The sequence below is a fragment of the Tyto alba genome, unplaced genomic scaffold (assembly GCF_018691265.1).
Source record: "Tyto alba isolate M040663 unplaced genomic scaffold, T.alba_DEE_v4.0 Super-Scaffold_38, whole genome shotgun sequence".
Lineage (NCBI taxonomy): Eukaryota > Metazoa > Chordata > Aves > Strigiformes > Tytonidae > Tyto > Tyto alba.
In genome coordinates this window covers 17,102,568-17,124,142 of record NW_024881313.1, presented here as the reverse complement: position 1 = coordinate 17,124,142, position 21,575 = coordinate 17,102,568, and the positions used below count along the sequence as shown (strand labels likewise).

The following is a 21,575-nucleotide window of genomic DNA, read 5'->3' as shown; positions in this document are numbered from 1 at the left end:
TACAAGGATGAGGATTATTAAAGGTACCTTGTCTTACATAATTAAAACTTAGATTTCTTTACACAGATTTTTCTGACAAATTTCTCAACATCATTCAAATCACCTCTTTGGATCACCAAGGAATTAGGTCATATTCTGAAATGCAGATGATTTTTTAAAGAACTCTTCATACATTGCATACATGCTTTCTAAACTCTCCAAGGAGACTGTTGCTTTCAAGGAAGATCATCAGTCTTTCACCTTCAAAGGCACTAGAGCTTATTCAAAGTTTGTCAAAGTAAAACCATCAGTAGCCAACATCATTAAGCTGGAAGTATTTTTGCAAATACACTGAAATTTTGTGTTTCTTTCTAACCTGCCGCTGTTCAATGTCAGATTATAATTCTGAATGCAACTGCCTCTCTCTATGTCACAGATTCCTACAGCTGGGGTTATACAACAACATCAGTTACAAAAAATGGCAATGCTATCGATCAGGCCTCAGAAATGTTCCAGGATTCCTGTGCCCAATTCTGCACTAAAGGACTGGATCTTGAAACACTGAAGGTCCCTCACTTCACTGGTGTCTCAGTGCAGCTCATCGCTGTGCAGAACAGTTCATAACCTGAGAACTACTGCATAAGGGATGTCCCAGCCCTTTTCCTATTGCAAAATGGAAGGAAGTCATTCTACTCCATCCTTACCTGCTGAGGGCTGGAAATGGCTGTTGCCAAGGGAAGGCAGCTGGGAGCCCCTGGGGCCCAATGCTACGTGCTCTGGAGTGAGTTTCTTGAGTTGCTTCACTTCATCTTTCCGTCTAGATGCCCACTTACAAAGAATAACTTGCAGACCTGTGGCTTTTACCAGTGCAATTTCCTCATCTATTAACTTAAGAGACCAGAATCTGTCCGGCATGGTGTGAGGATCCATGAATGTAAAGTGTTTTGAGACCTATGGCATGAGGAGTGGTAAACAAGGTTACTCCACAGAACCAAATCTGAAAGCCAAATGAAAACACTGGCATGGAAAGCTCAAGTAGAAGGTAAGTTTCTTTTTCGTATGCAATCATTCTAGCACAATGTGCCCCCATACATTTTGTCTGCAAGTAGTGTTCAGGCAACTTAAAAACCAGCACCTCAGATTTCATTGGTCTGATCACTGCCTCACAGAAATGATGTCTTTGTAAAGGCTGTTCAAAGGTTCACAGCAAATGTCAGCTATCTGAGGAACTGGCAAGGCTTGGGCTCCCTCACAGCTTCACTCCTCTTCAAAACTATGAAATTTCAAAAGGCTACTGCTCAAAGTACAACGAAAATGCTGCATCTGGCACACAGCAGAAAATCACTTCACTCTGCAACACTGGGCTCATGTAGAAACCAAACCCCACCGAACCTATGCACAAAAGCAACAGCTCTCTCCCATGTTGTCTGTATAGTTTGACATTCCTAACTCTCCTGCATGAGATACTGCCTGAGGGAGCACGGTCTGCTCTATACCAGGAGAGGGCTGATGTAACTAAATTGCAGCTGCTCCTTTTTGAATTCAAGTGTCACCCAACAGCTCAGGACTGTATTTTAAACTTTATTTTTCTATGCAGTACTTTACCACATACAAAAAAATAATGTAGCCAGAATCATGATATCTGAAGCATGTAAGCATGAAAAACTGTTAACAATTCCAGTTCCAGAGAACCTCCTCTCTCTAAAGGATGGCATGGCTGATGAGAACATAGGACTAATACGTAGTAAAATTGGGTCTATTAGGATTTCACAACATCCTTTTGTGGAACATAACATGAGAGAACAGCCTGTTTTTTCAAGTGGAAATGTAGTAATTTCTGTCATGAAAACAATATATACAGTTCTTAAGGCAAATACAAACCCACTCTGAAATTACAACATTCAGAATAACTACCCATCTTGTGGAAGCCTTTCCAGCTTAGCAATGTAAACACCGTTTCAAAACCCTGTTGCAAAAAAATAAGCCGTGTTTGAATTTACATAGCTATATAGAAAAAAACATCTGAAGACTGGAATATAGTTAGCTTATCTCTGAACGCTTTGTATCATTGAAAGAAACTAAAGGTGTATTAGCTGTAACTGCTCCTTGAAATGCTAAAGGAATTCATAATGAATTCACATCTGAATTCATAACCAAGGAGATGAAAGCACTAGGAAGGATGTACAAGGAACCTACCTTTAAGAAGGCTCTTTCATATCATTAATCAAAATAGCTTTCAGTAAGTTTTCAAGTTAAGAAAACTTCTTTTTGGTTGCTTTATGCACCATCAAATTTATTAGCTTGATCAATCCCACAGTGAAACATCTAAAATTTCAAAAGTGTTTAAAGGCATGTCAAGAAGCAGAGAGTTGCACAGCCGTTTGGCCACTGCATCTATTCCTTCTTGTCATCCAATTCCAGCTTAAAACACTTACGTGTAGAAGCACCAGATACTGGTGCAAACACAGTGATTTCATTCTACTCCAGTGGTCACTGACAGCAGCCCTTTTTCACCAGCCAGATTTGTTATCACATTCCTCTTGCTTTTCCTAATCTAGTTAATAAATTCACCATTTTTAATTTTAAAATTAGGTATTCCCAGAACACAAATATAGAAATGAAAATGCTAAGGAACAAATTTTTCTTCGGAAAATCCTTACAAATACAGAATTTTCTTTTTAAAATGCCACCTCATCAACAATGTTCTCTCGAGTCTATTTATGTGAAAATTCTTTGATAATATCTAAAATCCATCTCCCCAATTGAAAATGGTTCTGAAGGCTGACTTTCATATTTCATTTTCCTTTATGGTATTATGCATCTTCTTCAGTCAAGCACTGAGGGATCGTCACCTATGGGAGAATGACGCCTGGAACAAGGATGAACCCATGAATTTAAGTTGACAGAGGTCAAAATTATTGGCAACTAATAATCCTGCAGGATGTTACATGAAGTTTATAGGATGGGAGCACCATGAAGAAAGACACTGATCATATTTATGAGGTAAGCATTGTTCTTACAATTTCTATCTTAGGACTGGAAAGGTCAAGGAAAGTCAGTCTGTGACCATCTTCATAAAAACTAATGTACCTGAAAGCTACATAAAAGCTTGGGTTGTAGGTGAAAGCCCTTGAAACCAGAGACCCCATCCACATTCTTGGGAAAGCAGATTTTTTTTTTTTCAGCTGGTGACTAAATTTAAATGGGATTTAGAGAAAAATTGTGTTGTGTCCTCTGTTCTGCAGAGGTTCAGGAAGAATCCCAAAGATGTGGCATATGCCACGTGTAAACCCACAGACTCCATGACAGCCATTTCACGCAGTAACTTCTGTGAGATGGTATTAAAGACAAAAGTGACTATTTCTGTGATCTTGAGTTTTTTAATTGATAACCAAACTTAGGCAAAGCAGAATGTTTATGTCCAAATTCTTCCAACCTCAATAGGTTTTCTATAGCATGAATTTTGAACTGTTGTACTTCAGCTCACTATTACTGCAGTTGAAGTACCCCCATCTAGTGGCAATTAATTGCACTGAAGAGCATATCCTTGGCATTGGTTAAATCTTTTCTTTAAAAACTGTAAAATTAACACATAAATTTTTTAGAACATCTGGACCTGGGATATGTTGGTGTAGTTACTTCTTTCAACTACAAAGACCGTTATGCCAGCTTCCCAGCATGGCAATGGACCGTTGTGTGCATGTTCAGAAAGGCAAGGAAAGAAAATTGACTTGCATTTTTTAATTATTTCAATTCTACTTTAAAATAAAGCTATGTTGCTAAAAACATTCAGCTTAATTTTACATATTTCCATCAATGTTAGTTATTCTCTAGACTGAGAAAAACAGCACGTAAAGTACAAATTTTTAAAAACTGCTGCTGAAGCTTTTAAATTGTTGTGGAAAGAGATTTTACAGCTTCTTCTTGTTAGAGCTGATGACAGTGCACTACCTGGTGATTTGTATCACGAGAGAAAAGAAACAGAGTGGTAAAACTGTGATATGATGTAGCAGTACCCTCGCGATTTTCAAGCAATCATATACAAATATTTGAAGAAAGAGCAGAAACTAAAGTCTTATTTAGCTTGAAACTCAGAGTATGTATTGACTATGTATAAATCAGTTTGGAGACTTTTAAAACGCTATCAGCCTTCTGTATGACTGAATTATAGGTGTATCTGTGACTACATATCTGCACGCTCTTACGTAAACAGGATTCACTGAGTCACCCTCTGCATCACTGATTAGCAGTGTCTGAAGTAAAGAAATAAGAGTGATGTTCTACAACCAGGCTTGACAGCGAAGTGCTCACAGCCCTGTTACTTAAGTTCAAGTACGGCACACCCACTAGTGATTAAACAACCAACGCACACCAGAAGAAAAAGACGATGGCATCAGCGCTGCTCTGGCAAAACAGACTCACTTCAGGTGACCAGATACATTTTTGAAGCCACGTATTTAGAAAATAAATGATCTAAATATCCTCAAACTTTAGAGTTTTAAATGATTCAGTTTCAGTGTTTTTTAGCATCGTGTATGTGTGATCATGTATTTACTGGTACAAAAGGTTCCAGAAAATGAGCAATGGCACATTTCAAATGAAATGTTACTCAGTTCCCTGCTGGTATGAGCTTGCTCAGTGCTGAAATAAATCTAGTGTTATGTCAATGGCTTTAACGCCATCAACTCACAACATACATAGGAGACCAGTTTTTCTGTATTTCTCTTTTTTGAGGTCGAGTTGTGCATCAATTACATGAGTTGAATTAACACTGGTTAGTAGCTCTGCTGGCATCTCTGGACCAGTCTAGACATTAACCTGTTGTTGTATTTGACCTCCTGCTGTGCGTTAAGGAAGTTCAGCACACTGAATAGAAGGCTCTGCTAAGTGAACAAGCTACAGACCCTGCTGCTCTCAACAGTTGTAATGATTCAACAGAACCAAATTCAAACACTATGCACCACAAAAGCAGAACAAAGCATGAAAACACAGAGCAGTTTGATATACTTGTACTGGTATCCAAGGAGAGCTCAGGGCCTATGACTTGATCCTTGAAGAACTTTGATAACCTCCTTGCCATCCGCAACCTCCCCACGCTTTCTTCGTCTCACTTAAAAGTTCTTTTGCTTATCTCATTTTTTCTATAACTTTCTATATAATGCCAACATTGTATGCTTACTGAAGTCACAGTAGCACAATCTTTTACATAATGTAAGGACTTCTGCACTTTGCCTACTATTCAGATCAGACTGCCAAGTCCTTCACATATTATGAACCATAAATCTGGACAAAATGTTCTACTATTTGTACTATGAATTGGCATGGTAACACAGAACAGAAAGGCCGTGAATGATAGGGCCTACTTCCCTGCCACTACGGAAAGCTCTGTTGTACAGCTGCCTCATAAATTTATCAAGTGCCATACTAAAAACAGGTATATTTTTGCTCCCACTGATTCCATGGAAAAGCTGTTTCAGAATTTGATTGCTGTAACGACTAGAAACATTCTTCTAATTTCCTGGCATATTTATTAATGAATAGTACATATCTGTTTGTTCTTCTGTCAACGTTGCCCTGCAAATTAAATGGTTTTCATCCTTCATGTTTACTTTCCTATTTATAGACAGCACTCATAACTCCTGTTTTTGTTTTATTGAAGTAAACATCCTAAAATCTGCATGAAAAGCTCTCAAGTACTCTAGTGATGTGCCCAACCTCCCTCTAATCCCTCTTTCAGTTTAACCTTAGCTCAGCTATAGAACTAATTAGAAATTTTCACAGTACCCCAAATGAGATTTCACCAGGGCCTTAAACAATTACATGGATACCTCCCTACTTTAAATGAAAATACATCTCCCGAGATACTCTCTGTACTTATGATGATTCCTGAGTATATATCATTACCAGATTTCATCAGTATGCTCTTACTGATTTTATCAGGGTTATTACAAAAAATATCAAATAAAACCATCCTAAAGCCAGCCCGTTAATCCTGGCATCTTCCTTTTCAACCTTATTTGTGGCTACCTGTTAGGGGGATTTGCAAGTTGGCTGGTATTAATATGGAAAATTTGAATTTTTCCAAAGCTTTGCATCAGATTGAGACCAGGATTTGGGGCTTGTGGTTGGACAAGTCACTTTTCAAAGATAAGCAATTACAGCCCAGGTTCAGCCCACCTAACTTCACAGAGCCTGGGATCCATGGGGAGTGATTCACAATGTGGCTTATCCTCTGGAGACACCTCACCACGAAATACAGAGGGAGTCTCAGCCAACAAGCCTCGCTGCAAGGACCCCTCTGATAAATGCCTCAGGTACAAGGCCAGACCCCCATTTGCTGTTTTCCAGCCAGCTTATAACATTCTTAACCGACCCGTTCAAAACACTTGCTGCTAGATTTCATGTATCACCTGTTTCAGAACTGTAGATGTAGTCCCCATGATCTGAAAGCATGACACGGAGTTTTGCATTTCTTGGCTGTTGTAATAATTTCTGTTCTGCTGTTCACATGATCCATCTTGCTTTTGTCCATGTGGCGAAATTACTTGGGCCCTGAGGAAAGACATACCTTGAAATTGGGGCATGTAACTTAGGCTCACTAGATGACAGTCACATTTATTCCTGCTTTCCCGTTTATATCACTGAAAAATCTTCTGCTATAAAAATTCTGTAAAAGTATGATACAAGCATGTCCAGTTGGTAGAAATTAGAAGTCTTTCTAGCTTAAATAGAGTATGTAGTTGATTAGTAAAACTAACATGGAACAGCAGAAGAAAGCAGGTGAATAACAGTAAACAGTCTGAAAAGGTTTTGAATGTATTTTTTCAGTACATGTAGGTTGAAAGAAAAGATACATAAAGGGGACTAAAGCCTTCTAAAAATACTACTAAAAACTCCCATAGAATATAACCCTTTAAGACCAAAAAAACCCCTCATTTTGTATGGTAGTATCTTGTAAAATTGGAGTATGTTATTATTTTATTCATTCATGCAGATCACCAAAAGCCATCAGGAAGAATCATTCTGAATGACAGCCACACTTCTGTACCTTCTTCTGAATAACCTAGTTGCAAAATAAAGTTTGCTTTTTTAAGTCAGAGACAGCAAGTGTGAGTCAGCTGAAAAGCAAAGGATTAGGAATTTGGATTTTTTATTCATTCTTCCCAGATTTCTTTTGAAAATATTTTTTTTTCTAGTTTACATGTAAAATTTTAGCAAATTGAAGGTTCCTTTGTCCTCATTAACTAATAACTACATAGAATAATATACAGGTAGGATTTTAAATGCAGGTATTGGCCTAACTTTTATAGTGTACCAAAAAAAAGGCAAAATTACAGCAAACATAGACCAAACAATAATATACAAAAGAATCTTAACTATGCAACTAATATTTTGCATATGTTTTTTTAAATGCAGTTTCCAAATCTGGTGTCCTAGGCCATGACGCAACTAAGAAATAAAACTAAAAACTACCAAAACCAAGTTTTCAATCTTAAAGTGTCACCAGACAACACTCATTTGTTGTGAAACATCCTGAATATTGCTTAAATGTTCTGTTGGGCCATTTAGCATGTATATGGTACACCACTGTTTTCTAAATTTTTTTTTTTTTATTATGTACCAGACAAAATTCATAGCCGAACTTATTTTTAGTATTAAATTACTGTAAATGGTAACGATTCTCCTCAGGTAGCTAACAACTGCAATTGAGAATGTATGACCTAGTGGAAAGGCTGTAAGAAGGCACAGAACACTTTTTCATTCAGATTTGTGCTTTTAAAAAACAAACAAACAAACAAACAAACCACTGAAAAGATGCTCATGCTGTCTGAAAAATCTCTACGAAATAAAGATTTGTTAAAGAACTAGCATGGGAGCATTTATTTTTCACCAATTTTCCTCTTCTGACCTTACTAGTGTCGTATTTACAAAATGATTTCTCATTTCTAACTATTTAAGAATTACAAAGCACTATAGTCCTATTAAAGCTATGTCCTTTCAACACGGTCATCCTTATCCTGAAAATCAGCGTCACTGAAGAGGCAAGTCCCAATTTCTTGAGGGAGAGCCCATGAACAGTATGACCAACGGGCTCTCAAGGGTCCGGCTGCGTCGGCAAAGCCAGCAGCGGATGCTGTATCTCAGCGGCACGGAGCTTCCAGGCAGAACACGCTGCCGGAGACTGCGGATCTTGCCTCAAAAACTTCGCAGCTCCCGCAGCCGAGGCCTCGTTCTCCCCTCACGCGTCCCCTCCCGCACCCGGGGCCCGCAGCGCCCCTCGGCTTGAGATGCTCGGGAGGGCTGGAGCGAGGAGCCGACACGCCGCGGCACACCAAGCCGGTGCCCCGCCGCGCCCCAGCAGCGCCACAACCCCTCGCGGCCGAGGGCGGGAAGGACCGCGCCTGCGCACAGCCCCGCCGCGGCGCGCCTGGCCCGGCCGGCCCGGCGGCAAGGTGGGAGCGGCGGCGGCTGCTCGCTTCCCTCGGCGCTCCCCCGGGGCCCGGGCCCGCCCGCCTACCCCGCGCCGCGCCTCAGGGGCTGCTGCTGCTCCCGCCGCAGCCCTCCCGCTGCCGCCGCAGGCCTGGCCCCGGGCGGCGGCGGCGGCTCCCGCCATGGTGCGGTGCGGAGGGGCGGTGCTGCGGAAGGTCAGTACGGCCGGCCCGGGGAGGGGTGGGGATGGGACTCGGGCGGCGGGGAGGGCTAGCGGGGAGCCGCGGCTCCGCTCTCGGCCCCGCGGCCTCTCGGCGGGCGGGCTGGCGGGTCGCTGCCTTCCTCGGGCTGACCCCGGCCCGCGAGGGGCCCCGCGCTCCCCAGGCACAGTCCGAGCGCAGCGGGCTCTTCGCAGCAGGCCCGTACGTGCTGGGGCGGGGGCAGGCGCCGCGGCGGTGCCACTCGTGTCTCCGTGGGCGCCGGGGCCCGGCGCACTGGTAGGGCCGCGTCCAGTCCCTCTGCCTGGGGCTCTGCGGGCCGGGCGGGCCGGCCGTGAGGTACCGCTGCCGGGAAAATAATGCCAACATTTCCCTTAGTAAAAAATACCTGAGAGAGTCGTGTGTCTGTGTTCTGTGGGTTCGTTGTTGCCATCAGATAAAAGTTCTCACCAGACAGTCTTAGCCACGTAGTTTCTGATGACTACCGAATGAATGATCAACAGTGTAATACTGATATGAAACTTGTTGTTTTGTTAGTATGGCAACTTTATAGATGATGTACGGCTTTATGTGAGAGGAGGAGCTGGTGGAATGGGTTATCCTCGTCTAGGTGGGGAAGGAGGGAGAGGTGGAGATGTCTGGTTTGTTGCCCAAGAAAGAATTACTTTAAAGAGCATAAAGGACAGATATCCCCGGAAACGATTTGTAGCTGGAACAGGAGCCAACAGCAGGTAAGAGTCTGATGAAAATTGTTATATACATCTTTTCCAGAAAGCAGAATGTCTAAGTTGCTAAGCCTGGTTTAATTTTTCCCAGTGTTAAAGCACTAAAAGGTGAAAAAGGAAAAGACTGTGAAGTTCATGTGCCTCTGGGAATTTCAGTTCTTTGTGATAATGGCAAGCAGATTGGTAAGAACTTTTGCTTTGTTTTAATGTATATTGCAGATACTGTCATATTTCTTGATGGCATCTAGCAGACTTCTAACACTAGAGTGCTCTAAGGTCACATATCTACCAAAATATGTATGTCTGTTCCATTGTTTGGACAAAGAGTTGACAAAAAATATACTGTAGAAGTTGTTAGAAAAGCAAGGACCCCTTCCAGAAATTAGCAATAGTCAGTTCATATCACTGTATGTAGCGGGAAGAAAATTGCACTTGCACACAAGTGTTAAAAACTGTAAGCCATACCAATCCTCTACGGAATCATTACTAACCTTATATAAATTGTGTCCATAAACTCAGGTAAGTGTCCCTCTAACTTTACTGAATTATGACATTGCATAAAAAAGATCCTTGCTGAGTGTCAGCGTTACAGGTTATCTAAAATACTTATCCATTTTTTACTCTTTTTGAAAGATGGTACTTTGTAGTAACCAGGAAGGTCTCTTTTAATACAGTGCTCTTGGAATATCTTTCTGTGGTTCCTTTCCAGTTTCTCAAGAGCTTTTTTCCTCATACTGTTAAGAGTTCGAACTAAATTCATAAATTACTCTGATCTGGATGTTTAACAAAATTGGATGTATGGCAAGAACTGTTTATGATGTAGGCTTGTCAGTGTCTAAAGATATCCTTCAATTACATACTCTGATGTTACATTTTTATTTATTTTAATTATTCTAACATTCTAACCCTAAGGGTGATATTATAGCCTGCATCTTAATGAAAAAATATGGAAGATCTGAAGAGTTTGCTGTAGCCACATCTCTATCAATGCAGATTTTTCCTTGCATTCTTGAAGTATGGAAGGCTTCAGAACTACTGCCATCTTGGCCATACTTTGGTTGCCTGCACTTAGCACTTTTCTTGAAGTGACTAACTATATGACAGAGAGCAGTACTGTGGTGTGATGGCTCTCAAGTGTTTCCAAAGAAGGAAAAATACCATGACCATGAGTGCACAGCTCTTGCAATAAAGCATACAGAAAATTTTTTCTTTGTTGAAGATAGATTTAAGTGGAAAATCATAACTGAAGTACTGCAGGGGATTGTGCTTTTTCACTAGTGAATTTATTTTCAGGAGAGCTTAATGCACCAGGAGAGAGATTCTTAGCAGCTCGCGGAGGTCTTGGAGGCTCTTTGGCCACAAACTTCGTGCCTTTCAAAGGTCAGAAGCGCATTGTTCGTCTTGATTTGAAACTTATAGCAGATGTTGGCTTAGTTGGGTAAGTATTGTAGTTTGAGAACTGACATTAGAAAACAAAGTAGTAACTTTCAAATAGGACTTCAAAGAAATTCGAGATTTTGGAAGGTGACCGTTACTGTATGTTTGCATTACCACTTAAATTACTTGTGGTTTGCAAATCACACAGAGTTTAAACCTATTGAAATTAATTTTAAAATTTGGAAAGTATTGGTTATGCTTTTGTGGCTGAAGGGCTTCATGAATCAAGGTAATATGTAGTTATTGATAAAATAATTTAGCAATTGCAGTGTTTATAAAAATACTATTAGCTAATGTTTATGAAGTAAGTAGGAGGTGCAAAACAGAGCCAAGACCACTACCTGTATTGCATCTTCAACTTTATGGTACTGGTACAAACAGATCCTTTCAGTAGTAGTTTTAAAGAGAGTTTCAAAGGCTATGTAGCCTACTCTCCCAAATAAACAGCTTGGAACACTGAAAGGAAGGGATTACACACTGGAACAGTAGGGCTTGCATTTTGTTTGCTCTGGTACTTTTCAATGTTGCTGCTTTATAACAGTGCACAGAAATATATATTTTACTTGGAGGAAGCTTTCAACAAACTACAATTGTAAAAGTATTGGTCTACTCAGCATCTACTATCCCCCCTCCCCACCTATGTTCCTTATTAATAAAAAAAAGCATAGGAAATGTAAAATGACAACAGGTATGAGGTGAAAATAGTCTAATTGGTATATACCATTAAAGAATGGAAACTTGAAGACAGAATGGTTTTCTACCTACATTTTTATTTTTTTGCTTATTAGGAATAGTTCTGTTAATACCAGATTTATTTAAAGTTATATAATTTTCAAGTGGTCTTCAGTAATTACACAACAGAGATTTTTTTCTCTTGTTTTAGAGTGCGTGAAAATACAAAAGTTTTGTGACACCAGTGTTTCTTTAATCTTGTGTTTTGGCTTGTATTTTAGCTGACGATTTCTCTTTAAAATGGATAAAAAGAATATCAATTAATTACAGGAGTATATTATTTTCTTGTTGAGAGTATGAATCAGCCTCTGATAGTTTGTGGTTGTACTTTGATCTCTTTCTGTTTGTTATTCTTACTTCAGTAGATTTGCAAGTGGTTTGCTGTTAGATCAGGTAAAAAACATATAGACTTGAGAAGGGCCCATCAGGTTTGGGCACAGGTTGTGATGTGTAGTGCAGGTTGCAATTTAAACTTCAAAGAGCATATTGTACCTCAGTGGAAACAAAATACTCACTTGAGGAGATGGCCAGAGTAACCTTCCAGGATGTCTTTAAAGCACCTTGCAACATCAGAGAGCATTAAAACTACCCTCAGTAGTTTTCCTGTTATAACAAGAGTCATATTTTAAGAAAGCCTCATATATGTGTATTAAGAAAGCCCCTCAATGTAATGCTAGTCTTGTTTTTCATTAGCTCATGTTCTTATTAGTTGTCCCTGTTAACAGGTCATGATTCTGCATGTATTCAAGTAGAGAGTAGATGGTTTTGTGTGACACATGCCTTTGTATCTTGTGACCAATATTCTGTTGCCCGTAGGCACAGTTTTCTTTGATCACTGTTGCACTGAAACGTTGTGCTGAATAACTGTTTTATATACATACATAACTGAAAAACTGTGAATTTGACTGGAACACAAGTTTTGTGTGGTCTCCCATATGGAGCAGGTGCTATGAGTAAGAACTATAGTCCATCGTCTGATGTCCTCATTAGCTTCAAGTTTGACATGGATCAAGGCTACTGTTTCTTACAGCTCAGATTAATCTTTAAAATAAGCGTGTGTTATAATTTTCAGTTTCAGTTAAGGTTTCCCTTTCAGTGGGTAAATGTATTCTGTGAAGAATTTTTTGTAAAAGCTACCATATCCCATAAGGAACATTTTTGTTGTAGTATGCAGGTATGTCTATCTCTTGTAAAGGGAAAAGGTTACAAGAGTCAGGTCTGCACAGATGAGCTCCTAGGGCTTCACTGGTATTTTTGGTTTATTTGATAACAAAGCAGGTCAGTCCTAATTGCAGGATCCCTCATACAACTTTGTTGCCTTAAAAACACACAAACTGTGAATGTGTGTCTCATACACGAAGTCTCTCTTTCACTCTTCCCTTCATATATATGTACATACAGAGTTTATATGTGCTTTGCTACATTATCTAAACGGTAGCATAAATATCATTAGTACTTCAATTATAAAATGTTTCATAAACCATGATTTGTATACCAAAAGACTGTAGAATTCCACTGATAAGATGTATTTGCATGACAGGTGTTTAGAATGTAAATGCAATTTACAAAATTAACTATAGCATCTGAATACTGAATTCAAGTACACCTGTATGCTTATGCTGTATTTCTGTCTGAGCGACGTTGAAAGATTTCCCTTACATCTATTACAGGTGTATTTACATACCTCTTCTGCCTGCATCTTTGGGAAGCACTGTTGGATTTAGAAAAATTATTCTGATTGGATTTAAAAAAAAAATCATAATCTGGGTTTTGTTGTTTTTTGTTTTGTTTTGTTTTTTTTAAAAGTCTGAGTAAATGAGTCTGCAGAAATTAGTTGATAGCATTGAGTTTGACTAAGGTAATACAGTGTATTTGGTAAGAAAATACACAGACATCACATATGTGTTTAATCCCTGTATGAATCCTGACTTTCCGTCTAGGTTTCCAAATGCAGGCAAATCATCCTTGTTAAGCAAGATTTCTCATGCCAAACCCGAGATTGCGAATTATGCGTGTAAGTTCATACTCTTTATTTTTAAAGCAGTAATACTTCATGAGAGCAAGAAGTCTTTTCTCTGACTTGGTTTACAGGTTTATAATAAAGAACAGGGGATAACCGTGTTGCCTGCTAAATACATTAAACAGATTTTTAATTATAAGAAATACTTCAAAGAGAGAACTTGCTGTTTCGGTCTCCAGTTCCCTTTAACCACCTCAGTTTTTCATGCGTGCACCTTCATAGTGCTTCAACCTGTTGATAGAAGGTCTATTTATCATTTATTTTAGTCTCAGCTGATTTTATTGTATCTGAGACTCTCCATGGTGTGTAATATCCTCAGTCTGATGAATGTGCACCAACAAATTTCTTTGCATAAACATCTTTACACTTTGGAAATAGCTACCACCTCTTCTTGCAACAGAGTAAGATTTTGGTTTTTAATCTGTCCATTGAAAAATGCCATTTTTATTAATTTTCTATCTGTAAATTAGGAATAGCCATCTGATCATGCTTTAATTAAAAAGCAAGAGTACAAGTATTGATAATTCCTGATGACCTTCTTGCACCACTCCTGATTCTCTACAGCTTTTTTCCATAGTCTGCAGAATTCTGTCTGTGTCTGAGACTTCTCTAGCTCCTCTGTTCCCGTTTTGGGATAACGGGAACAGAACGACACACAGTATTGAGAACTGGTGAACCACTGGTTTTCCGAGTGGTCTAATTTTTTCTCTCATTTTGCTTTTTCTTTATTCTTTTTTCAGTAATTCTTAACATCTCATTTGCATTATTTTTTTCTGCTGCGGAACATTTATTTAAATATGCAGTGAGAAAGCCCTGCAACATTTGAATATTTTGTAACATTAATATTTTTTAAAATGTTAAAAACAATTTTGTTTTATTCCTCTCCTCTGTTTTTTCCCTTGTTATAGTTACAACAGTACAGCCTGAACTAGGAAAGATCATGTATGCAGATTACAAGCAGGTGGGTATGAAAGTTCATTCTGGTTGTTTGTTAAAGTTGTATCTAATAGTTATGTTGCTTAACATAATTTCAGAAGGAAAAAGGAAACTTACCATTTTTTTCATGTGTGTACATATAAAATACATGTGTTACAGTCACATGGAGTTAATGAAAGTTGTGGAGAAAGCACTGTTTTTTAAAGTAATGAGAGCTTTATAGCCAAATGCAGTAATATGACATTGAGCTGATTTCAAGTCACATTAATAAATGGCTTCTCATTTCTCCTTGTCTCTTTTCTGTTTCTCATGCTGCTTTATAATCTTAGAGTTGTGACCTCCTGTGTGGAATTGAGATTGCTGTGTCCTAGCATACTCTGGTTAAGTTTAGGAATTTTTTTTAAAAAATCATTGTTTCAGAGACTAATGTATTATTTTTATTTAGATGAAGCAAATTTTCTGTAAGTTGGCTACACAGAGAGCTCTGGAATGAATAAGTCATTTTCAGAATAGATTTTAAATGGGCAAATTTGTCCAGTAGCTGCAGATCTGCGGTAGTGAATGATAGGGAATTTAGTGAATATAACCCGGTTACCATAACTTGCTCTACTGGCTTTCTAGGTTGGCTACTCTGACTTCCTTTTGTGGTTTGTTTTTTGTATTGTTTGTTTGGTTTGGGTTTTTGTTTTTGGTTTGGGTTTTTTTTTTTTTTTTAAGTGATAGTGATTGCCTGAACAGCCAGGATGGTGTACTACCTGAGAGATGAAGTAACCGGGACCAGTTCCTTTTGTGGTAGGCAGTAGCTCTGGAGGACTGGTGGAGCTACTGCCCTACCACCTTAATTTTTGTGAACACAATTCCACCCTGCTTCTTCAGATGTAGTTTTCAGATAATTGTGTGGTGCCTGAAATCCTTTCTACAGTATCCACTGGGAGGAAAACCAGCGCTAAATGAGACCCTTACTAACTAATAGATTTTGGACTCCCAAGTTCATGCAAGGTTACAGCAAACATTTTGATTCCTCAAGCTTGAATCTTCTTTGATGTGCTTCTATTTTGTTTTTTAAGTGCATGATGTACATGCAGTACCAGACTCATCACTTCCAAGATAAAAGGCAAACACATAAAAGGGTTTCAGATGAGTTAACCAGAAAAGCATCCCTCTCAGATGTGAAAAAACAGAAGACTCCTTTTCACTTTCAGAAGCAATAATCTCAGGGGGATTCAGTAGCTGATGCTTGAAATCTTCATTTAACAATCATAAATAGACCTATGTATTAAAGGAAGTAAGTCTAGTTTGTCAGGTTCCCTGTAGAGATGTACACATCTAAGATCTAAGGGAAATTTTTTGTATATTCATTTTATATGCTAGTTTAGGGTAACTTACCCTAGAAAATTGTGCTGCAAATCACAGGATTATTTATAGCCTTTTAAAAAATCTACCTACTTGCCATGAATCAGGATCTCTTTCTCTTACTGGTGTATCTATCTCCCGCAGGAGAACTGTTTGCACTCCTGGCTTTCTTTTCTGTAGTCTATTTCATGTCATAGCTAATAACCCTTATTGTTGGCTGTTTCTTCAGTTCATGGATTTTATACTACAGTGTAGGGTGCTATATAGGAACTATATGGACAAATTATCTATTTTCTAAAATCAAGGGAACTAGTGATTGTAATCACAGTGAGCATGTGTAAGAGGAAGTACTTCAGCTCTCAGTATTGCAACTGCCAAGAACAAAACAGTGTAAGCAATTAAGAGCAATAATTGAGGTGACTGTCGTATATCACTTAAGGGAGACTGGCTCATTTTGTCTCTTTTTTTGTTTTTTTCCTACAGAACATTGATGTTTTTAAGGAAATACGTAGCAATTTGCATATTTTATCATAGTACATTATAAAGAAGAAAATACATGCAAGTTACCTGTGTTGTTGTGTCATTACTACTTGAAAAAGGAAAGACATAAAAGTAGAGGATCTGAGTATGAGTTGGGCTTGAGGTCTTAGTATCAGATCATGGAAACTAGCAGAAGCATTTACATTTTCTACCAGAATATCTGAACCAAGTGCTGTTTTCAGAGAATACGAGTTTCTTTGAGCTCCATAAAAAATATTATTTGAAAGAGAACTAAAGTTGGGGAAGACGGTGGTGATGATGGTACTACAGCACCCAAATGCATCACAGTAGGAAGTGGATGTTTCTGTTCTAGCTCTCTAGTTATTCTCTCCCTGATTCAGTTATTGTCTCCCTGTTTCTAGTTACAAGTCCATGGTTCATCCAGCTGTATTTCATGTCTCTATAGATGGAAAATTCCAAAGCAAGGCTTCAAATATTTAGAAAATGCATAATGGTTAAAAGTTAGTGTGACACACGAGTAGCAGTGTAACTCACTCATAGCAGAAAGCCCCCTTCTGCAGTAGGTATCATACTGGAAATTTTATTGTGTGCTAGCTTTGGGCATTGTTTAATTGAATCCAGTTGCTGGCTAAATAGAATAATTGAAGACCCTACTTTTGCACTTCTTTGCTTCACTGTCCATCTTAGCTTTCTGTGAGTCACTGAGTAGATATTTGGGGTTTTTAGTATTCTGCTCTTTTTCAGTCCGTCTCAGCTCTCCTTTACAACTGTGTACAACCCTCTCAACCAGCAGAGAAAACAACAGGATTCCTGTCCATTGTGGCAGTCTTTGGGCTCTCGTTGGAAGCTGATACACTAATAAAAATCTCATTTCAGTTGAAGAGCAGAAAACAAATTCTTGGAGCTTCTCAGGCTCAAGGGAACAGTGTTAAGTGGCTTTGCATTTGGAATAATGATCCTGTGTAGCCACAACGAACAGACTTTATTTTCCTTTCCAGTGACAGTTTGAATTCTGTACAAGCTTGATAGCCTAATCTTCTTGCTGTCAGAGTCTGTTTTATTTTCAGGTAATAGGTAAATTTTGCAAGATCTCTGCTGACGTATTATTACCTTCTATTTTCTACTTACAGACAGCTATAAATAAGCAGACAGGGGAACATGAGCAGCACAGTGTCTGTGTAATAGTAGCATTTTGTTTAAATCTGCTTCTGATGATAGGTTATCAATGTATTGAATCAGCCAGTGCATACTGCCAGAGAACTGATCCCCGACACAATTCCAAGCAATACACACAGTTTGTAAAAGGAAGCTCTCACAACAGATATTCCTAACGTTCTTTTGTCTCAATTATTTTGTTTATATAAAATTACTGTAGGTGTTGATGGTTTAAGATCACCTTTCGTGCTTGTTGGAAATCTTGTTTGAAACTTTTGTTTTCCTAGATTTCAGTAGCCGATCTCCCAGGACTGATTGAAGGCGCACATGCAAACAAAGGGTTGGGACACAAATTTCTGAAACATGTAGAAAGAACCAAACAGCTTCTCTTAGTTGTAAGTTAAATAAAATTTATAGCTTATTGAAATCAAAGGCAGTGCAGTAAATAAAATGCGTCTTAATTTCAGTGTGGTTGGAGTTTAGGAAATCATTTGTAATTTGCATGTTTTATGATAAATAACAGCTGTAATACTGTTTTCAGAATGGAATGTTCAAATGCCTGATGATAAATTAAGTCCTTAAATAGAGGTTATCATTAAAATTTGCCACTTAATTTAGAGCAGATAAGCGTTCCAAGCATAATTAAAGCATGGGGCATTTTTTTTTTTTTTCTGTGAAATCCCCTTAAAAAAGAGGTTTAAAAATCAGACCTTTGAGAAACACTCTATCAGAACCAACCAGTTTGTGCTTCCAGTGTCTATGGTGTTACTTTGGTGTATAGTTGCCCTCTGTTATTTGCCCGGGAATGAGAGCATGTGCATGGACATTTTACTGCAAAGTAGTTGATGGAGGGTACCTTGATACTGCAACATAATTTACTACCACAAAACTTATGTTTGTATAACTTTTTCAGGTTGATATTTCTGGCTTTCAACTGTCTATTAACACTCAGTTCAGAACGGCCTTTGAAACTATATTGCTTCTAACAAAGGTAAGTTCTCATATTCAAAACTGACAGTTGTAGTTATGTGTTGAGCCAAGAAAGAGGCTCAGTTTTGGTTGAGAACTTTCAAATGTTAGTGTGTCTTCTGGATTTATAATATAAGGCCAGTTAACAAGCTTGGGGTTCTCATAAATAATTAAATCTTTATTTTTAACTGTCCAGGTGAAACTGCTCTACTTTATGTTGGGCACAGCTGTTCCTTGGTTAATCTAGGATATTTCTTACAGTCAAGCAAAGGTGAAAAAACACATCATTTTCAGTTCCCCAGACTTGTAGTCTTCTAGGAAGTAGAAATACATGGGTATAGTTAAATCCCTGCCTTCATACCCTTACTGCATAGCCTAATGGAGATGAAAAATCAGGCTTCAGCTTTGCAAACACTCAGTGTTTCCAACTTTTACCATTGGTTCTAGTTTAAAGTAATACATTCTATGTGATTTGAGGTTTAGCAGCTGTTCTCTATCTAGCTGTACAACTGAAGATGATGAATCTTCTGAATTTCAGCTATTGCTGCTTAATTTTAGCTGATTCATGGATGTGATTTTATTTCTGATGTTAACCATAGTCCATTAAAATGCTTAAGAATCAGAAAACTCTTCAGAGAATTTACTTACATGTTTTATAGATCTGAACTTTTTCTGAAATTGATTTTGTTTCTGGATATCAGAAAAACAAAATGAAAACTGTCATTCTTTTTATAGGAGGCTGTTTCAGAATCATCCAGCCTGTTTACCTGAAATATCTGTTTGAATAAAAAAATCACTGAATCACTGAACATTATCCTCTTCTGTCAGACTGCTTTAATACACCAACGTTGAGCACCTGAGTATATCTCACAGCTGTCTAGGCGTGAAAGACTAAGTAATTAAACAAATGAGAGAGTAGATATAAAATTGAAGTAGCAGTTTTTAAACTACAAATACTTATTAAGGCAAATTTACTTGTCTTTTAAGGAACTGGAGCTGTACAAAGAGGAACTTCTAACAAAACCTGCACTTCTTGCCATTAATAAAATGGATTTGCCTTGTGCAAAGGATAACTTGAATGAACTTATGAAACAGTTACAGAATCCTCAAGGTAAATTAACTTTTGACAATTACCTTTGACAAAAGTAGTAATAAGATTTCATCACAGTAACTGTGTTGACAAGGAGTTGTTTGAAACTGAATTCAGCTATTAAATTTATTATTTGAACATATGTTTTAAAACCACTTTCTGCATTTAGATCTCTGTTTATGTGCATTTGTAGTGCTGGCTTCACTGTTGAGGAAGGATTTTAATAAAATAGAGATATCGGAGAAGATCTTTTCCAGCTGTCATGTGGGAGAGTAAATTTCCAGTCTAGGTATCTCGGATAACATTAATTTATGTTGAAGGTCCCCTTACAGACACTGCTGTATATACAATTTATCATGTGACTTTGATCAAAGGCCAAAACACATAAAAATTCTGGACAGTCTTATGTAAGTTTACTTCAATTTTGCTGTTACATTGGGCTGAATTTCTTCTTATTTCCTGGAGTGTATACAAACCAGGAATGCTTAAAACCATCCATTTCCTGTATTCTATAATTTGAGATTTCTTTGTACTCATCTTGAAGGAAAGGTATAGAATATTCTCATGACAGCTTAAGTATGGTATAACTGGTATATTAGTACTTGTCTTCTGAGGCTTTAGCTATTTTTTAAAATAATAATTCATCAAATAATACTTCTGCATTGCAGTTATATTTTAGTGTAATTTGTTAAAGTTTATTTTCTAAGTTTAAGGGGATTTTATAGGCTTTTTAGTGATACAATATTTGGCGATTGTACTAACTTTGTGAATGTGATTTTTCAGACTTCTTACACTCACTACAGGAAGAAAGGATTCCTGCAAAAAGACTTGAATTCAAAGATCTAATTCCTATATCTACATATACTGGAGAAGGAATTGAGGAACTAAAAGAATGTATAAGAAAATCCATAGATGAAGAAGCAGAGCAGGAGAATGAAGAATATCGGAAAAAGAAACTACTACTTTTACAAACTTCAGAAGAACAAATAAGCAGAAGCTAGCATTCTTGGCTGAATCCAATGTATTTTAATATTTTTAGTATGTACATGAACCCATTGCTATGCAGACCTCCCATTTAATTTTTGTTCCCTCTACCACTACTGCCCAGTTCTCTGCTCCCTCACTTTGTCTTAATTTCTTCTGGCAATAGGGTAGATCACAGTGGGGAAAATAAAATGTTTTTTCTGATTTTATGTTGGTTACCAACTCAACAGGGTAAGGACAACAGTATGTGCAACTCAAAGCACTGATTAACACCTGATGATCCCTGGAATATTTTTTGCCAGATGAGATGAATAGAAGGAATATAATCTGCCAAGGAGTAAGTTCAACCACTCTACATCTTCTGCAGTGGACATCAGAAACTCGGAGGGAAATTTCTGATGGAGCAATTTTCTAGGGTTTAGTGCTTCTAAGGTGAACCAGTTCTGCTACCTGGACAGGCATCAGATTGTGGGGTTTTTCTTATTTTAAAGATTTAAAGAAAAACACAAATAAATGGCTGCAAGGAAGTGACTTACAGGAGCACAGAAAACCAAGGCTGTTGTGTAATGTTGGGGTGTTTTTCACACCTGCTGGTGCCTACTTGTAGTCCTCTCGATTGCATAAATCCTGATTCCAGATTCCCAGACTTAATGTGAGATTCCCTCCTTTTATGGAGTCGTGGGTATGTGTTACTTTTTGGTGAAGATAATGATGACTGCTTTTCAACAGAGCTGTATGTTTTGAGGAATAGTTAATGTTCTGGGTTTTGTATTTCAAGCAGACATATTTACATTTTACTTAAAAAAAAAAAAATGTAGAAGTCCTTTATTGTACAGGGACTTTTCTACTTCAAAGCTATTAAATCAGTTGCAAAGCAAAATGAGACTGAATACATCAAAGGCTTCTCATCCTGGTCTGGTTGTGCTTTGTAAGTATACTTATCAAACCCTACTTGTCTAGTTTTGTTAAAGCAGTCACTGGGAAGAAGGGTATGATTTCTCAAAATACAATTCTTTTATCATTAGTACTAATTCTCATTCTGATTT

The 21,575-nt window shown here is 38.1% G+C and overlaps 1 protein-coding gene across 2 annotated transcripts; it reads left to right on the top strand.

The window, feature by feature from the left end:
- Window positions 1-8,487: 8,487 nt before the first annotated feature.
- GTPBP10 (GTP binding protein 10) lies at window positions 8,488-20,738 on the top strand. Of its 2 annotated transcripts, XM_042801910.1 has the most exons (10): window positions 8,488-8,624; window positions 9,165-9,358; window positions 9,444-9,535; window positions 10,646-10,790; window positions 13,462-13,535; window positions 14,450-14,502; window positions 17,774-17,881; window positions 18,400-18,477; window positions 19,443-19,566; window positions 20,329-20,738. In XM_042801910.1, exons 1-10 carry the CDS (start codon window positions 8,592-8,594, stop codon window positions 20,544-20,546), a joined length of 1,119 nt encoding a protein of 372 aa, XP_042657844.1. In that variant the 5' UTR covers window positions 8,488-8,591; the 3' UTR covers window positions 20,547-20,738. The 2 variants fall into 2 exon arrangements, with proteins under 2 accessions (XP_042657844.1, XP_042657845.1); XM_042801911.1 differs by lacking the exon at window positions 13,462-13,535 and having other exon boundaries at window positions 10,646-10,732.
- Window positions 20,739-21,575: the final 837 nt, after the last annotated feature.